This window comes from Ooceraea biroi, chromosome 14 (genome assembly GCF_003672135.1).
Source record: "Ooceraea biroi isolate clonal line C1 chromosome 14, Obir_v5.4, whole genome shotgun sequence".
Lineage (NCBI taxonomy): Eukaryota > Metazoa > Arthropoda > Insecta > Hymenoptera > Formicidae > Ooceraea > Ooceraea biroi.
In genome coordinates this window covers 5,285,923-5,302,543 of record NC_039519.1, presented here as the reverse complement: position 1 = coordinate 5,302,543, position 16,621 = coordinate 5,285,923, and the positions used below count along the sequence as shown (strand labels likewise).

Genomic DNA, 16,621 nt, shown 5'->3' with positions numbered 1-16,621 from the left:
AAAAGGGAAAAACGCTGTGCAAGCTCATAAAACTTATCTGATGTATGTGGCGAAGATGCTTTAAAACTGCGGCAGTGTCAAAATTCGTTTACTAAATTTCGATCTGCAGATTTTAACGTGAAAGATGCACCACGCTCAGGAAGGCCAATCGAAATTGATGATGACAAAATAAAGGCACTGATCGATTCCAATCGGCGTTTAACGACACGAGAGATTGCTGAGAATCTTAACACATCGAAATCGAGTGTTGAAAAGCATTTAAAACGACTTGGATACATTAGTAAGCTCGATATTTCGGTACGACATGAGCTCAAAGAAATTCACCTCACTAAGCGTATTGACATCTGCGATTCTCTTTTGAAACGTGAGGAAAATGATCCATTTTTGAGACGTATGATAACGGCGACGAAAAATCGATCGTCTACGACAACGTCAAACGAAAAAGATGGTGAGCAAGCGTGATGAACCTGCTGAAAGCACTTGAAAAGCAGATATTCACCAAAGAAAGATTATGCTGTCAGTCTGGTGGGACTTAAAGGTATTGTGTATTTTGAGCTGCTTGCAAGGAATCAAACCATTCATTCAGACGTATACTGTCGTCAACTGGATAAATTAAATGATGCCATCAAACAGAAACGTCGAGAATTGGTGAATCGCAAGGGTGTTGTGTTTCACCACGATAACGCTAGACCACGTACAAGTTTGGTCACTCGTGAAAATTGTTGCAGCTTTGATGGGATGTGTTACCACATCCACCATATTCGCCAGACCTGGCACCATCAGATTACATTCGTTTCGTTCTTTGCAAAACGCCTTGAATGGTAAAACCTTGACTGCTGATGAGGATATCAAATCGTTGTTGGAATTGTTTTTTGCTGAAAAAGATAAGAACTTTTTTGAGCGCGGAATCATGAAGTTGCCTGAAAAATGGCAAAAGATAATCAAACAAAATGGACAATATATTGTTTAATAAAGGTTTTGTTTTCCATGAAAAATTCGCCTTTTATTTATATAAAAAAACGCAATTACTTTTGGCCAACCCAATATTATATATATTATATATTATATGTTATATTAATATATCTTGGGTTGGCCAAAAAGTAATTGCGTTTTTTTCCAATAGATGGACATACGTGTCTTGAAATGTAACTAACTTCATTCTAAACCGCAAATTCATTATGTAGGTTAACAATTCACAGTTCAAGCTCGTTTTACAAAAAGAAAGTACACGATTTCGTTAACAATTGTTTCTTTGCCGTCGATTTCAAAATGGAAAATCAAAAAGAACATTTTCCTCATATTTTGTTTTATTACTTCCGAAAAGGGAAAAACGCTGTGCAAGCTCATAAAACTTATCTGATGTATGTGGCGAAGATGCTTTAAAACTGCGGCAGTGTCAAAATTCGTTTACTAAATTTCGATCTGCAGATTTTAACGTGAAAGATGCACCACGCTCAGGAAGGCCAATCGAAATTGATGATGACAAAATAAAGGCACTGATCGATTCCAATCGGCGTTTAACGACACGAGAGATTGCTGAGAATCTTAACACATCGAAATCGAGTGTTGAAAAGCATTTAAAACGACTTGGATACATTAGTAAGCTCGATATTTCGGTACGACATGAGCTCAAAGAAATTCACCTCACTAAGCGTATTGACATCTGCGATTCTCTCTTGAAACGTGAGGAAAATGATCCATTTTTGAAACGTATGATAACAGGCGACGAAAAATGGATCGTCTACAACAACGTCAAACGAAAAAGATCGTGGAGCATGCGTGATGAACCTGCTGAAAGCACTTGAAAAGCAGATATTCACCAAAGAAAGATTATGCTGTCAGTCTGGTGGGACTGTAAAGGTATTGTGTATTTTGAGCTGCTTGCAAGGAATCAAACCATTATTCAGACGTATACTGTCGTCAACTGGATAAATTAAATGATGCCATCAAACGGAAACGTCGAGAATTGGTGAATCGCAAAGGTGTTGTGTTTCACCATGATAACGCTAGACCACGTACAAGTTTGGTCACTCGTGAAAAATTGTTGCAGCTTGGATGGGATGTGTTACCACATCCACCATATTCGCCAGACCTGGCACCATCAGATTACCATTCGTTTCGTTCTTGCAAAACGCCTTGAATGGTAAAACCTTGACTGCTGATGAGGATATCAAATCGTTGTTGGAATTGTTTTTGCTGAAAAAGATAAGAACTTTTTTGAGCGCGGAATCATGAAGTTGCCTGAAAAATGGCAAAGATAATCAAACAAAATGGACAATATATTGTTTAATAAAGTTTTGTTTCCCATGAAAATTCGCCTTTTATTTATATAAAAAAAACGCAATTACTTTTCGGCCAACCCAATATTATATATATTATATAGTATATGTTATATTAATATATCTTGGGTTGGCCAAAAAGTAATTGCGTTTTTTCCAATAGATGGACATACGTGTCTTGAAATGTAACTAACTTCATTCTAAACCGCAAATTCATTATGTAGGTTAACAACTCACAGTTCAAGCTCGTTTTACAAAAAGAAAGTACACGATTTCGTTAACAATTGTTTCTTTGCCGTCGATTTCAAAATGGAAAATCAAAAAGAACATTTTCCTCATATTTTGTTTTATTACTTCCGAAAAGGGAAAAACGCCGTGCAAGCTCATAAAAACTTATCTGATGTATGTGGCGAAGATGCTTTAAAACTGCGGCAGTGTCAAAATTCGTTTACTAAATTTCGATCTGCAGATTTTAACGTGAAAGATGCACCACGCTCAGGAAGGCCAATCGAAATTGATGATGACAAAATAAAGGCACTGATCGATTCCAATCGGCGTTTAACGACACGAGAGATTGCTGAGAATCTTAACACATCGAAATCGAGTGTTGAAAAGCATTTAAAACGACTTGGATACATTAGTAAGCTCGATATTCGGTACGACATGAGCTCAAAGAAATTCACCTCACTAAGCGTATTGACATCTGCGATTCTCTTTTGAAACGTGAGGAAAATGATCCATTTTTGAAACGTATGATAACAGGCGACGAAAAATGGATCGTCTACAACAACGTCAAACGAAAAAGATCGTGGAGCATGCGTGATGAACCTGCTGAAAGCACTTGAAAAGCAGATATTCACCAAAGAAAGATTATGCTGTCAGTCTGGTGGGACTGTAAAGGTATTGTGTATTTTGAGCTGCTTGCAAGGAATCAAACCATTAATTCAGACGTATACTGTCGTCAACTGGATAAATTAAATGATGCCATCAAACGAAACGTCGAGAATTGGTGAATCGCAAAGGTGTTGTGTTTCACCATGATAACGCTAGACCACGTACAAGTTTGGTCACTCGTGAAAAATTGTTGCAGCTTGGATGGGATGTGTTACCACATCCACCATATTCGCCAGACCTGGCACCATCAGATTACCATTCGTTTCGTTCTTTGCAAAACGCCTTGAATGGTAAAACCTTGACTGCTGATGAGGATATCAAATCGTTGTTGGAATTGTTTTTTGCTGAAAAAGATAAGAACTTTTTTGAGCGCGGAATCATGAAGTTGCCTGAAAAATGGCAAAAGATAATCAAACAAAATGGACAATATATTGTTTAATAAAGGTTTTGTTTCCCATGAAAAATTCGCCTTTTATTTATATAAAAAAAACGCAATTACTTTTCGGCCAACCCAATATTATATATATTATATAGTATATGTTATATTAATATATCTTGGGTTGGCCAAAAGTAATTGCGTTTTTTTCCAATAGATGGACATACGTGTCTTGAAATGTAACTAACTTCATTCTAAACCGCAAATTCATTATGTAGGTTAACAACTCACAGTTCAAGCTCGTTTTACAAAAAGAAAGTACACGATTTCGTTAACAATTGTTTCTTTGCCGTCGATTTCAAAATGGAAAATCAAAAAGAACATTTTCCTCATATTTTTGTTTTATTACTTCCGAAAAGGGAAAAACGCTGTGCAAGCTCATAAAAAGTTATCTGATGTATATGGCGAGGATGCTTTAAAACTGCGGCAGTGTCAAAATTCGTTTACTAAATTTCGATCTGCAGATTTTAATGTGAAAGATGCACCACGCTCAGGAAGGCCAATCGAAATTGATGATGACAAAATAAAGGCACTGATCGATTCGAATCGGCGCTTAACGACACGAGAGATTGCTGAGAATCTTAACGTATCGAAATCGAGTGTTGAAAACCATTTAAAACGACTTGGATACATTAGTAAGCTCGATATTTCGGTACGACATGAGCTCAAAGAAATTCATCTCACTAAGCGTATTGACACCTGCGATTCTCTTTTGAAACGTGAGGAAAATGAACCATTTTTGAGACGTATGATAACGGGCGACGAAAAATGGATCGTCTACGACAACGTCAAACGAAAAAGATGGTGGAGCAAGCGTGATGAACCTGCTCAAAGCACTTGAAAAGCAGATATTCACCAAAGAAAGATTATGCTGTCAGTCTGGTGGGACTTTAAAGGTATCGTGTATTTTGAGCTGCTTGCAAGGAATCAAACCATTCATTCAGACGTATACTGTCGTCAACTGGATAAAGTAAATGATGCCATCAAACAGACACGTCGAGAATTGGTGAATCGCAAGGGTGTTGTGTTTCACCATGATAACGCTAGACCACGTACAAGTTTGGTCACTCGTGAAAAATTGTTGCAGCTTGGATGGGATGTGTTACCATGATGTTACCACATCCACCATATTCGCCAGACCTGGCACCATCAGATTACCATTCGTTTCGTTCTTTGCAAAACGCCTTGAATGGTAAAACCTTGACTGCTGATGAGGATATCAAATCGTTGTTGGAATTGTTTTTTGCTGAAAAAGATAAGAACTTTTTTGAGCGCGGAATCTTGAAGTTGCCTGAAAAATGGCAAAAGATAATCAAACAAAATGGACAATATATTGTTTAATAAAGTTTTTGTTTCCCATGAAAGATTCGCCTTTTATTTATATAAAAAAAACGCAATTACTTTTTGGCCAACCCAATATTATATATATTATATATTATATTAATATATATTGGGTTGGCCAAAAAGTAATTGCGTTTTTTTCCAATAGATGAACATACATATCTTGAAATGTAACTAACTTCATTCTAAACCGCAAATTCATTATGTAGGTTAACAACTCACAGTTCAAGCTTGTTTTACAAAAAGAAAGTACACGATTTCGTTAACAATTGTTTCTTTGCCGTCGATTTCAAAATGGAAAATCAAAAAGAACATTTTCGTCGTATTTTGTTTTATTACTTCCGAAAAGGGAAAAACGCTGTGCAAGCTCATAAAAAGTTATCTGATGTATATGGCGAGGATGCTTTAAAACTGCGGCAGTGTCAAAATTCGTTTACTAAATTTCGATCTGCAGATTTTAATGTGAAAGATGCACCACGCTCAGGAAGGCCAATCGAAATTGATGATGACAAAATAAAGGCACTGATCGATTCGAATCGGCGCTTAACGACACGAGAGATTGCTGAGAATCTTAACGTATCGAAATCGAGTGTTGAAAACCATTTAAAACGACTTGGATACATTAGTAAGCTCGATATTTCGGTACGACATGAGCTCAAAGAAATTCATCTCACTAAGCGTATTGACACCTGCGATTCTCTTTTGAAACGTGAGGAAAATGAACCATTTTTGAGACGTATGATAACGGGCGACGAAAAATGGATCGTCTACGACAACGTCAAACGAAAAAGATGGTGGAGCAAGCGTGATGAACCTGCTCAAAGCACTTGAAAAGCAGATATTCACCAAAGAAAGATTATGCTGTCAGTCTGGTGGGACTTTAAAGGTATCGTGTATTTTGAGCTGCTTGCAAGGAATCAAACCATTCATTCAGACGTATACTGTCGTCAACTGGATAAAGTAAATGATGCCATCAAACAGAAACGTCGAGAATTGGTGAATCGCAAGGGTGTTGTGTTTCACCATGATAACGCTAGACCACGTACAAGTTTGGTCACTCGTGAAAAATTGTTGCAGCTTGGATGGGATGTGTTACCATGATGTTACCACATCCACCATATTCGCCAGACCTGGCACCATCAGATTACCATTCGTTTCGTTCTTTGCAAAACGCCTTGAATGGTAAAACCTTGACTGCTGATGAGGATATCAAATCGTTGTTGGAATTGTTTTTTGCTGAAAAAGATAAGAACTTTTTTGAGCGCGGAATCTTGAAGTTGCCTGAAAAATGGCAAAAGATAATCAAACAAAATGGACAATATATTGTTTAATAAAGTTTTTTGTTTCCCATGAAAGATTCGCCTTTTATTTATATAAAAAAAACGCAATTACTTTTTGGCCAACCCAATATATTGTCATCACTTTTTTTTATACAGAGAATAAGTGTTTCATCATCAAGTGTTTTATCGTCGTTACTTAAAGCACGGTGCTAACGAGCATTTTATTCGCTGTCGTTGTAAGAGACATGCTGATGGCTAAATTAATCTCACGAGAAAAGGAAACGCCCCAACGCCTCCATGTTTTACGAGTTACATGTCTCAGGTTACGAGGTACAAGTTACGAGCCCGAAGCGTCGTACAGACATGACAGGAATGTCGGTTCGGGTCACACGCAATCTCTGTCAACGACAATTTGCTGTATCTACCTCTTTTTCTCTCCCTATTACGTGATAGTTCTGTTTACGAATGTGATTTATTATATATATATATATATATATATATATATATATAATGTTACAAATATTATATTATAATGTTACAAATTTTACAAAAAGCATTTCAATATAATACTACAAATTTATTCAGCATATCATTAGCAAAAGACAAATTAAATTAATATAAAATGTTGTTATTTATTAATGATGAGTTAAAATACTGTTGTAGATATTTGTTAAAGCATAATACACATTAAATAATTTTGAGTTGCTTAATTATATCAAACGAAAATCATATTCTTCTAAACAAAACTATCTTTTATATAAAAGAGTAACTCTCAGAGGATCTGTGTGTTGTGTGTATGTGTTTTCTTCTTTTGAGAAACTTCTTTATCAATGCATAGCTAAACTTCTTTTAAATAGCACAAATGAGTATTATATTTTCTAAGGTTTGCAGTTTTTAATTAAATAGATTTAAGCAAGTAGTATCAAGTTAATTCTAAATTAAAAGTGAATTGTTTACTCCGCAAGAAAGTTACTTGACGAGAAAAGTAAATGTAGAAAATATTTGATTCTGATTTGCAACTATTTTACACATCTCTTTTATATAAAAGCATAATTAATCTAAACAATTAAAGTTTGGTTTAGCATATCCACGAAATTCTAAAGAAAGGATGGAAGACTCGAAAGAGTAGTCATGCCGTGGTTTCACTTTGCAGGATACGGCGCCTGAAAGGTCGTAAACTGTCTCCAATTTTCCAGATGGCCCCTACGTGACGTCGCGACCCCGTTAACATCGTCCTCGCGATGCAAAGACAGACACGACATTTCGTTGCATTTATCATTAAAGCACGTTCTGCGGTTTTATTTTGTTAAGCTTATATTTTCAGACTTTGCAGAAAAAATATTATCGAAGCGATGTTATAAATTCTCTCTAGTTAAACGCATGCTTTTTCACTTATTTGCATTCGACATTTTCAAACTGTAGAGAGAGAGAAATCAATGAGTTAATTTGCAACCTGATAATTAAGAAGATTGATTATATAGAAAATTGATAAGAGTAAATTAAAAATATATTTCGCGTAATAAAAAAAGTTCTTAAGGGTCATCGCGACTCACCGTGATCCGCGACAGGTGTCTGACATCCGCTGTGCGGCGAGTTGACGTTGGCCGCGGGGCTGCTGTTGCCACCCGGCTGCTCTTGCATGGGTTGCATAGCAATGTTGACGCCGTGACTCGCGGCATTGTTGACTCCCCCGAGACCATAACTGACGTAATAATCCTGTCCGGGCGCTTGCGTGGTGGGCGTCGAATTGGCACACTTGTAGCTCATCATAGCTTCGTCCTTGTAATCAGCGTGATGCTGTTGCTGATGATGATCCTTCACCGTCGGGAAGGCGTCGGTCGGAGGCCTGTAGGCCGTCAGCTGATCCTGACTCCTGCCGGCAAACCCGGGTTCGCTCTTGAACGCCACCAATTCGCCGTTTCTGTACACCGACGACGCCGGCTCACTGCCGGTCTTGTACGTGACCTCGGTGGTCTTGTAGGTGACCTCGGCAATCGGCGGGCCCGACTTGTACGCCGCCGGGCTGTCCGCGTACGCCCAATCGGCGGGGACCGCCGCGCTCGGCGCGTACATGGCGTACTCCTGATAATTCTGATACTGATTCTGATAACCGTTCGCGTACTCGATGCCAGGCCCGGCAGCCAGGTTCTCGTAAGCACCGGGCGTTTGCACGCCCACGGGACCAGCGCCGGCGTAGTACTGCGGGTACTGCGGCTTCAGAGCCTGGCACTTGCGCCGGAAGCCGCGCGGTCGTCGCCGGAAGCTACCCTCCTCGAACATGTACTCGGTGGACGGATCGATGGTCCAGTAGTGGCCCTTGCCGGGCCGGCCCAGGCCTTTCGGCAGCTTGATGAAGCACTCGTTCAGGCTGAGGTTGTGGCGCACCGAGTTCTTCCAGCCCTGGTAAGTGCCGCGAAAGAACGGGAAGCGTTGCTGCAGGAACGAATAGATCTCCGACAGCGTCAGCCTCTTGCCCGGGCTCGACTGGATAGCCATCACGATCAGCGCGATGTACGAGTACGGCGGCTTCTCCTGGCGTCGAGCGCCGGGTTTCCGCGGCATCTCATTGCTCGTTGGGTTGCACATCAGCGGTTCCAGGCTCGTCTCCTGGGACAAACCGCTCGTCGCACCGCTCATCGACAGGACTGCCGAGCGCGCGGTCACCGTCGACGAGTTCGAGTGCACGGGCACAATCGTCTGCTCCTGATGCTGATGGAGGCCGGAGTCCGACTCGTTCTTCGTGTTCGCCAGCCTATCGGCGCCAGCGCCGACGTCGCGCGGCACCGACGGCACGATCACGCTCTGGTCCATCGAGCTTCCGGTTGCCGAAGAAGATCGTCAGAGTCCAAGCATGGCGAACATCTTACACAGTAAAAAATAAAATGTTAATTTTAACATTTTTTGCATGTCCCAGAAAGTCCACTCTAAATGTTAAGTTAAAGTAACTCATTCGTCATATGTTACTTCTTGACAAACTAGAAATGTTAAGTAATTAACACAATACTTTACATTTATTTTTGTTACTGTAACTTTAAGTGTGATGTAAAAATAACATACAAAGTAATTGAAAACTACATGGAAGAGAAGTTTACTTTTTATGTTATATTAACACATGATAGTAATTATTTCAACTTAAATTATCTTTGATAGAAACATTTAATTTTAGTAAATTTGATTATTTTATATGTCAAAGTTCATGATTATTTGAAGATTTACTTTAACTTCTTTTAGAATGTTAAACTGACTTTGTGACATGTTGATTGTTTAAAATTATTGTGTTAAAAGCATTTCAAATAATATTCCATTTCTAAGAGAAATACACAAAATGTTAAGTAATTAACACAATACTTTACATTTATTTTTCTTATTGTAACTTTAAGTGTGATGTAAAAATAACATACAAAGTAATTGAAAACTACATGGAAGAGAAGTTACAATAACTCATTGGAAAAGTTGATAGAATATTTTCGTTCGTACAATTTGAACATTTACTTTTTATGTTATATTAACACATGATAGTAATTATTTCAACTTAAATTATCTTTGATAGAAACATTTAATTTTAGTAAATTTGATTATTTTGTATGTCAAAGTTCATGATTATTTGAAGATTTACTTTAACTTTTTTTAGAATGTTAAACTGACTTTGTGACATGTTGATTGTTTAAAATTATTGTGTTAAAAGCATTTGAAATAATATTCCATTTCTAAGAGACATACACAAAATGTTAAGTAATTAACACAATACTTTACATTTATTTTTGTTATTGTAACTTTAAGTGTGATGTAAAAATAACATACAAAGTAATTGAAAACTACATGGAAGAGAAGTTACAATAACTCATCGGAAAAGTTGATAGAACATTTTCGTTCGTACAATATGAACATTTACTTTTTATGTTATATTAACACATGATAGTAATTATTTCAACTTAAATTATCTTTGATAGAAACATTTAATTTTAGTAAATTTGATTATTTTGTATGTCAAAGTTCATGATTATTTGAAGATTTACTTTAACTTTTTTTAGAATGTTAAACTGACTTTGTGACATGTTGATTGTTTAAAATTATTGTGTTAAAAGCATTTGAAATAATATTCCATTTCTAAGAGACATACACAAAATGTTAAGTAATTAACACAATACTTTACATTTATTTTTCTTATTGTAACTTTAAGTGTGATGTAAAAATAACATACAAAGTAATTGAAAACTACATGGAAGAGAAGTTTACTTTTTATGTTATATTAACACATGATAGTAATTATTTCAACTTAAATTATCTTTGATAGAAACATTTAATTTTAGTAAATTTGATTATTTTATATGTCAAAGTTCATGATTATTTGAAGATTTACTTTCACTTCTTTTAGAATGTTAAACTGACTTTGTGACATGTTGATTGTTTAAAATTATTGTGTTAAAAGCATTTCAAATAATATTCCATTTCTAAGAGACATACACAAAATGTTAAGTTATAAAGGTAACATTAATGTAACATATAAAATTGTTATAAAAATAATAACATATCAGTTGTATGTTAATTTTACATTGAAGTAGTAATCAAAACATGGCAACACAAGAAAATTTTAACACATGGACGCACAATTTTTAACGGTGTACGCGCGCGATGTTCCTCGGATTATCACAACGACACGTCAGGAAGCTAGCACAATCCGTCCAAGTAGATGCACCACAGTTTATGACGATTTTTCCGAGCGGCGTTCGACGCACGGAAGCATCCAAGCGAGATGTCGCACGAAACGAAGTGTAACTGTCGTCGTACAACGTCGTGAGCGACGTGAAAATCTCGATCCGCAGGTCGATCAAAATTCCACGGTCCCGCGGATCAACGAACCCGCCCGGGACCTTCACCGCCACCGATGAATCGCGACGCCGAGGTCGCGGATATTTACACGACCGGATGTAAATTGTTTGCGCGATTCCACCGTGCGCGCGGAGGGGTCAATTATTTAGACTCGCCTCGCGGACGGCTTACGGAGTCGCTGTGATGCGCCGCTAAGTGTTTTCGGATGACTGCTGTTCGCTCGCCCGGCACCAAAGCGGAATCTCGACCGCGTCGATGACGTTGATCGCGGCGTGACAGCATCGGGACGATTCTCTCGTGGGCGTAGCCGACGGGGTCGGGAACGTGGGATCCGTATTGGTTGCACGCTGACGTCTCGGATGAAAGCAGGATGCTGCGACCAATGGCGTCTCAAATTGCCTCCGCATGATCGCAGCTCCAACATGTTCTTCTTTATCGTTGAATTATGGGGAAGTGGATTGCGTAATGGCGTTATTTGGATTCGTCTGTCTGGCATCACATGGTTCATTATGTTCTAAGATTGCAACTATCATTGATGTTGTATAAGAGGAGGATGTAAGATTTATTAGTCGTTGGAGCAACTTTTAAAAATGAAGATTTGTATTGAATATTTATAAGAACTTAGTACAAAATCAAAGTAACGCAAATTAGAAAATATTGTAAGTATTTCACTAATTTTAGTGAGTTTTTTAAATATCATAATTTGGAATCAACATTTTACGAAAATATTAAGAAAAATTGAAAAGATTTAGATTTTTATTTTTAGTATTACTTTTAATTTTTAGTATTAAATTTCTTTATAATTTATAATTAATCTTGAAATTACCCTAAATCTGTTTAAATTTAAAAGTTATATTAAAAATTTCAGAATACAAGGAAGATACTTTAAATTTTATTACATATTTTGTTCTTTACGGTTCTTTTCTTTCTCAAAACTTTTTTATTTCTAATTATTTAAACACATTTAGTAACTTAAGAATTAGTGGCACGCGATAAACCTGAAATACTTCATATATTATCTCCAAGAGATATTGCACATGAATACATTAATGCTAATGCTTATTGTTATACGTAAAAATACCTGCAAGAGTCACAGCAATGTAAGTGATGCTGAAACGCTCATCAATGTCTTTTATACAAACAACTTGTACTTATTTTGTTTGAAAATTGCAAGTATCGCTTGGCGAGATATCTGTGGTATGCTGACTAATGTATCCGTCTTCAGATGCACAGCTCTGTGCTAATGTTGTACATGACGGAGAAGTTCGAGAGAAGCTATTGGTTATCTCTTAGCCAACAGGAAACTGAACGTTTGCTCCGCCCATTCATGGAACCGCCTTACTATTTTCTCCAGACAAAGTCTCGTCGTCGCACAGTGCAATTTTTTCTTGAGGAAAGACAACTTTTCTCAAGGATCTACAGTTTTAACACTGATTTTAAAGTCCGATTACTTGATTTTCACATGCAGCTTCTCTTAAAATTCGGAATAGAAGTATTATTATAATTGTCAAAAAGGCAGATCACCAAAAGTTTAATATTATTGGAAGATATGCATAATTAAATTAATTTTATGTACATTGAATTATAAAGAACAATATTAATATTGTAATAATTAATAAATAATAAATAAATCAGTACAAACTTTTCATCACTTTTTCTTTAAACAAATGAGTTTATTATTATTTAATTATGAGTGAATTCAAATTAAAATTATTACATATTACAGTTTACTACGGTTACATAACAGTTTATGCTTTACAAATTAATATGCAAATGAATATATAAATATATTTTAGACATCATGAGCGTGTCATCAATGTTTCTTTCTTGCAAAGAAAATATCGGATAAAACTTGTTATGAATTTCTGACAATCGTAAATATTATAAAATAATTTTATATCACAGTAAAACACTATCTGTGCGCGTCAGCGCGTGTGGAAATCTTCGAAGGTCTTCTAACGATGTTCGCCGGGCAATCGTCACTCGATACCAAAGACGACATCAGTGATCGAAGTGTCAATGACGACCAATCGGGAAGAAATGTTTATTCGGCTTCATGCGTGATCGAGTGTCAGATGACCAGAGATAGAAAGAAAGAGTTCATGCCTTATCATAACGGCGTCCAACGTGCTTCAGTTTATTGCGATCCTTGAGAGATCGGTCTCGAAAGGATGCCACTTTCGAGAGCTCGTAAAAAGGAATTTTACTCGTAAAATACGAGACTTTGTTGAAATCTCATCAAGAAAAAATGTATTTGCTAAGGAAAGACAAGTACCACGACATTCTATAATGCATCTAGATAAATTAATTTTTATCAAATTGACTTTTAGTTGTAATTATAATATAACAATTGCACAGAATTCTTTAAGAGTAACGCGCACATAAAATCATCGCATAAAATAATTTCAACTTTTTGAAACATATTTCATCCAACGCCAGTAAAAAAGATTCTCATGTTAGATATATAATACTTTTTAAGAAATTGTCTTTTTAACAGTCTTATATAATTTTAATATCACATCTTCGACTTACGATATTAATAACAAAGATCTAATTGTGTAAGAAAATTTTTCCTCCAACTATTGCGTGAGGAAGCTGGTACAAAATAAAAATATATCCATTTTGTCATTACGTTGCTTGTCACAAATGAAATTAGACACTAGAGAAATGATGACCAATTGCGCACGAAGATGTAGACCACGCGGTGAATGCTGCAGACCACGAATTCTCAGGAGGAGTTTGTTTGCCTTGGAGCAAACGAGCCGACGAAAGAGAAGCAGCGCAGCCATCTTGTCTCTGTCTTCGTACTTCCTCTCTGCAACGCTCGTCGGTTGCACGATCTTTTCTCTTCAATCTCTACGTTATTGAATTATTCTCTTAATTTCTATCTCTTTGCTTTAATCAAAATTATAAACAATAAAATACGTATCAAGCTCTTTAAAATCCAAAAGAGAAATAAATACTATGAATGCGAAACAGAAACCTATTTAATACATATTTCTTTCTTTTCTTCAACTTTTTTTATCTCAATATAATTTATTACATGAATAATGTTCTTTTCTCTTCAATCTCTACGTTATTGAATTATTCTCTTAATTTCTATCTCTTTGCTTTAATCAAAATTATAAACAATAAAATACGTATCAAGCTCTTTAAAATCCAAAAGAGAAATAAATACTATGAATGCGAAACAGAAACCTATTTAATACATATTTCTTTCTTTTCTTCAACTTTTTTATCTCAATATCATTTATTACATGAATAATGTTCTTTTCTCTTCAATCTCTACGTTATTGAATTATTCTCTTAATTTCTATCTCTTTGCTTTAATCAAAATTATAAACAATAAAATACGTATCGAGCTCTTTAAAATCCAAAAGAGAAATAAATACTATGAATGTGAAACAGAAACCTATTTAATACATATTTCTTTCTTTTCTTCAACTTATTTTATCTCAATATCATTTATTACATAAATAATGTTCTTTTCTCTTCAATCTCTACGTTATTGAATTATTCTCTGAATTTCTATCTCTTTGCTTTAATCAAAATTATAAACAATAAAATACGTATCGAGCTCTTTAAAATCCAAAAGAGAAATAAATACTATGAATGTGAAACAGAAACCTATTTAATACATATTTCTTTCTTTTCTTCAACTTATTTTATCTCAATATAATTTATTACATAAATAATGTTCTTTTCTCTTCAATCTCTACGTTATTGAATTATTCTCTGAATTTCTATCTCTTTGCTTTAATCAAAATTATAAACAATAAAATACGTATCGAGCTCTTTAAAATCCAAAAGAGAAATAAATACTATGAATGTGAAACAGAAACCTATTTAATACATATTTCTTTCTTTTCTTCAACTTTTTTTATCTCAATATCATTTATTACATGAATAATGTTCTTTTCTCTTCAATCTCTACGTTATTGAATTATTCTCTTAATTTCTATCTCTTTGCTTTAATCAAAATTATAAACAATAAAATACGTATCGAGCTCTTTAAAATCCAAAAGAGAAATAAATACTATGAATGTGAAACAGAAACCTATTTAATACATATTTCTTTCTTTTCTTCAACTTTTTTTATCTCAATATAATTTATTACATGAATAATGTTCTTTTCCATTAATATTCCTTTATTATATGTTTTTGCATAAAGCTTTTTGTATCTTATTTAAAGATTCATCATCCTAACTTTTAGAATGAATTTTATCCAGTCTTCCGATATTATTTCTGTGCTATTCCTGTGTTATAATTTATTCTATGGAATTATGATTTAATTTATTGAAAAGATTGACAAAATCGAAAAATAGTACAAAATTCAATAATATTATTATTGCATAACAGAAGTCTAACTTTTTACATCTGTAACATGAAATATAATGGAAAGATTTCAGGAGAAATATGTATATGTAGAAAGAAAATACACAATATCTATCTAAAATGTTATGAAAATGCAATCTTCATTCACAAAGTTTTAGATCTTTGAAGATAAATGTATATACTCTTCAGAATTAGTGAAGGCTGCTTACCCAGTAATGGGCCTCGTGTCTTAAGGGTTGAAAGTCAAGTGCTTTGGTCCTCGTGATGATTGTTGCTCTCTTCTTCCTGGCTTCTTCAGGCCGAGAGCAACCCTCATAGATAGTGGCACTGCCTGTTTACCGTTTTACTACTTTCGAGTCCTCCCGTGACATTTTCTGCGACAGCTTTAAGTGCCTCTCCTTCAGAGAAAGTAATTGGCTTCTACCGTAAAAACCGGAGAAAAGTGGGAAGATGCGTGGCGCATCTCGGGTGGCAATCAAATATTTGTACACAGAACTGTGAGACTGCTGATTTTAATGTTACACGCCTGAAACATTGATACATATTTCTGTAATGCACTATTTATTTTATTCATTTAGTTTTTGTAAATAAATAATATATTGTTATTATAATAAATAATAACAATATATTATTTATTTACAAAAAATATAATAATATTGTTATCGTGTTTATTACATCATAGATAAGAGTAAGCTCTTATCTATGATGTAATGAACACGATAACAATAAAACTATAACATTTTTATTTTCGGTGTTTTATAGTTTCTCTTGATAAGAAGCTGTGATCGTAGATAGTTGCATAGGAACTGGAGCCATCCCTGGAAAAACCGTATCGGTCGCACGTGTGTTCATAGGAAAACCGCAGACTAGGAACCACTGAAATTATGGGGAGCGTCTGAATGTCTTCCGCACGTTTATGTACGTATAGGGTAGAATAGCCCTTTTAATTACTTCGGCTGCGTTCCCGAGCGATCATGACACACCACCACGTCTTTCTGACCTACGACTGTAAATTTAATTTAAGGAACATTTGAATTTTTTCAAAACTAAAAGAAAAAATTCTTGCCTAATGTATTGAAATTTCTCTTGAAGTTTTTACACTTTTTTTAGAAAATGACCAATTTTCAGAATAAGCGTACATAATATAAATTCTGGTTTATCTATAATACCTACACATTCTTTGTTTACTAATGTATTAAATATTTATAGGTAACGGGAGGATAATT

General features: G+C 35.4%; 1 protein-coding gene across 1 annotated transcript; it reads right to left on the bottom strand.

Moving 5' to 3' along the window:
- Positions 1–7,769: 7,769 nt before the first annotated feature.
- LOC105287448 (forkhead box protein E1) lies at positions 7,770–11,458 on the bottom strand. The gene is made up of 2 exons (XM_026974805.1): positions 10,839–11,458; positions 7,770–9,092 (listed from the first exon to the last, which is right to left on the bottom strand). The coding sequence occupies exon 2, from the start codon at positions 9,039–9,041 to the stop codon at positions 7,770–7,772; it is 1,272 nt and encodes a 423-aa protein (XP_026830606.1). The 5' UTR covers positions 9,042–9,092; positions 10,839–11,458.
- Between the last annotated feature and the right edge of the window lie 5,163 nt (positions 11,459–16,621).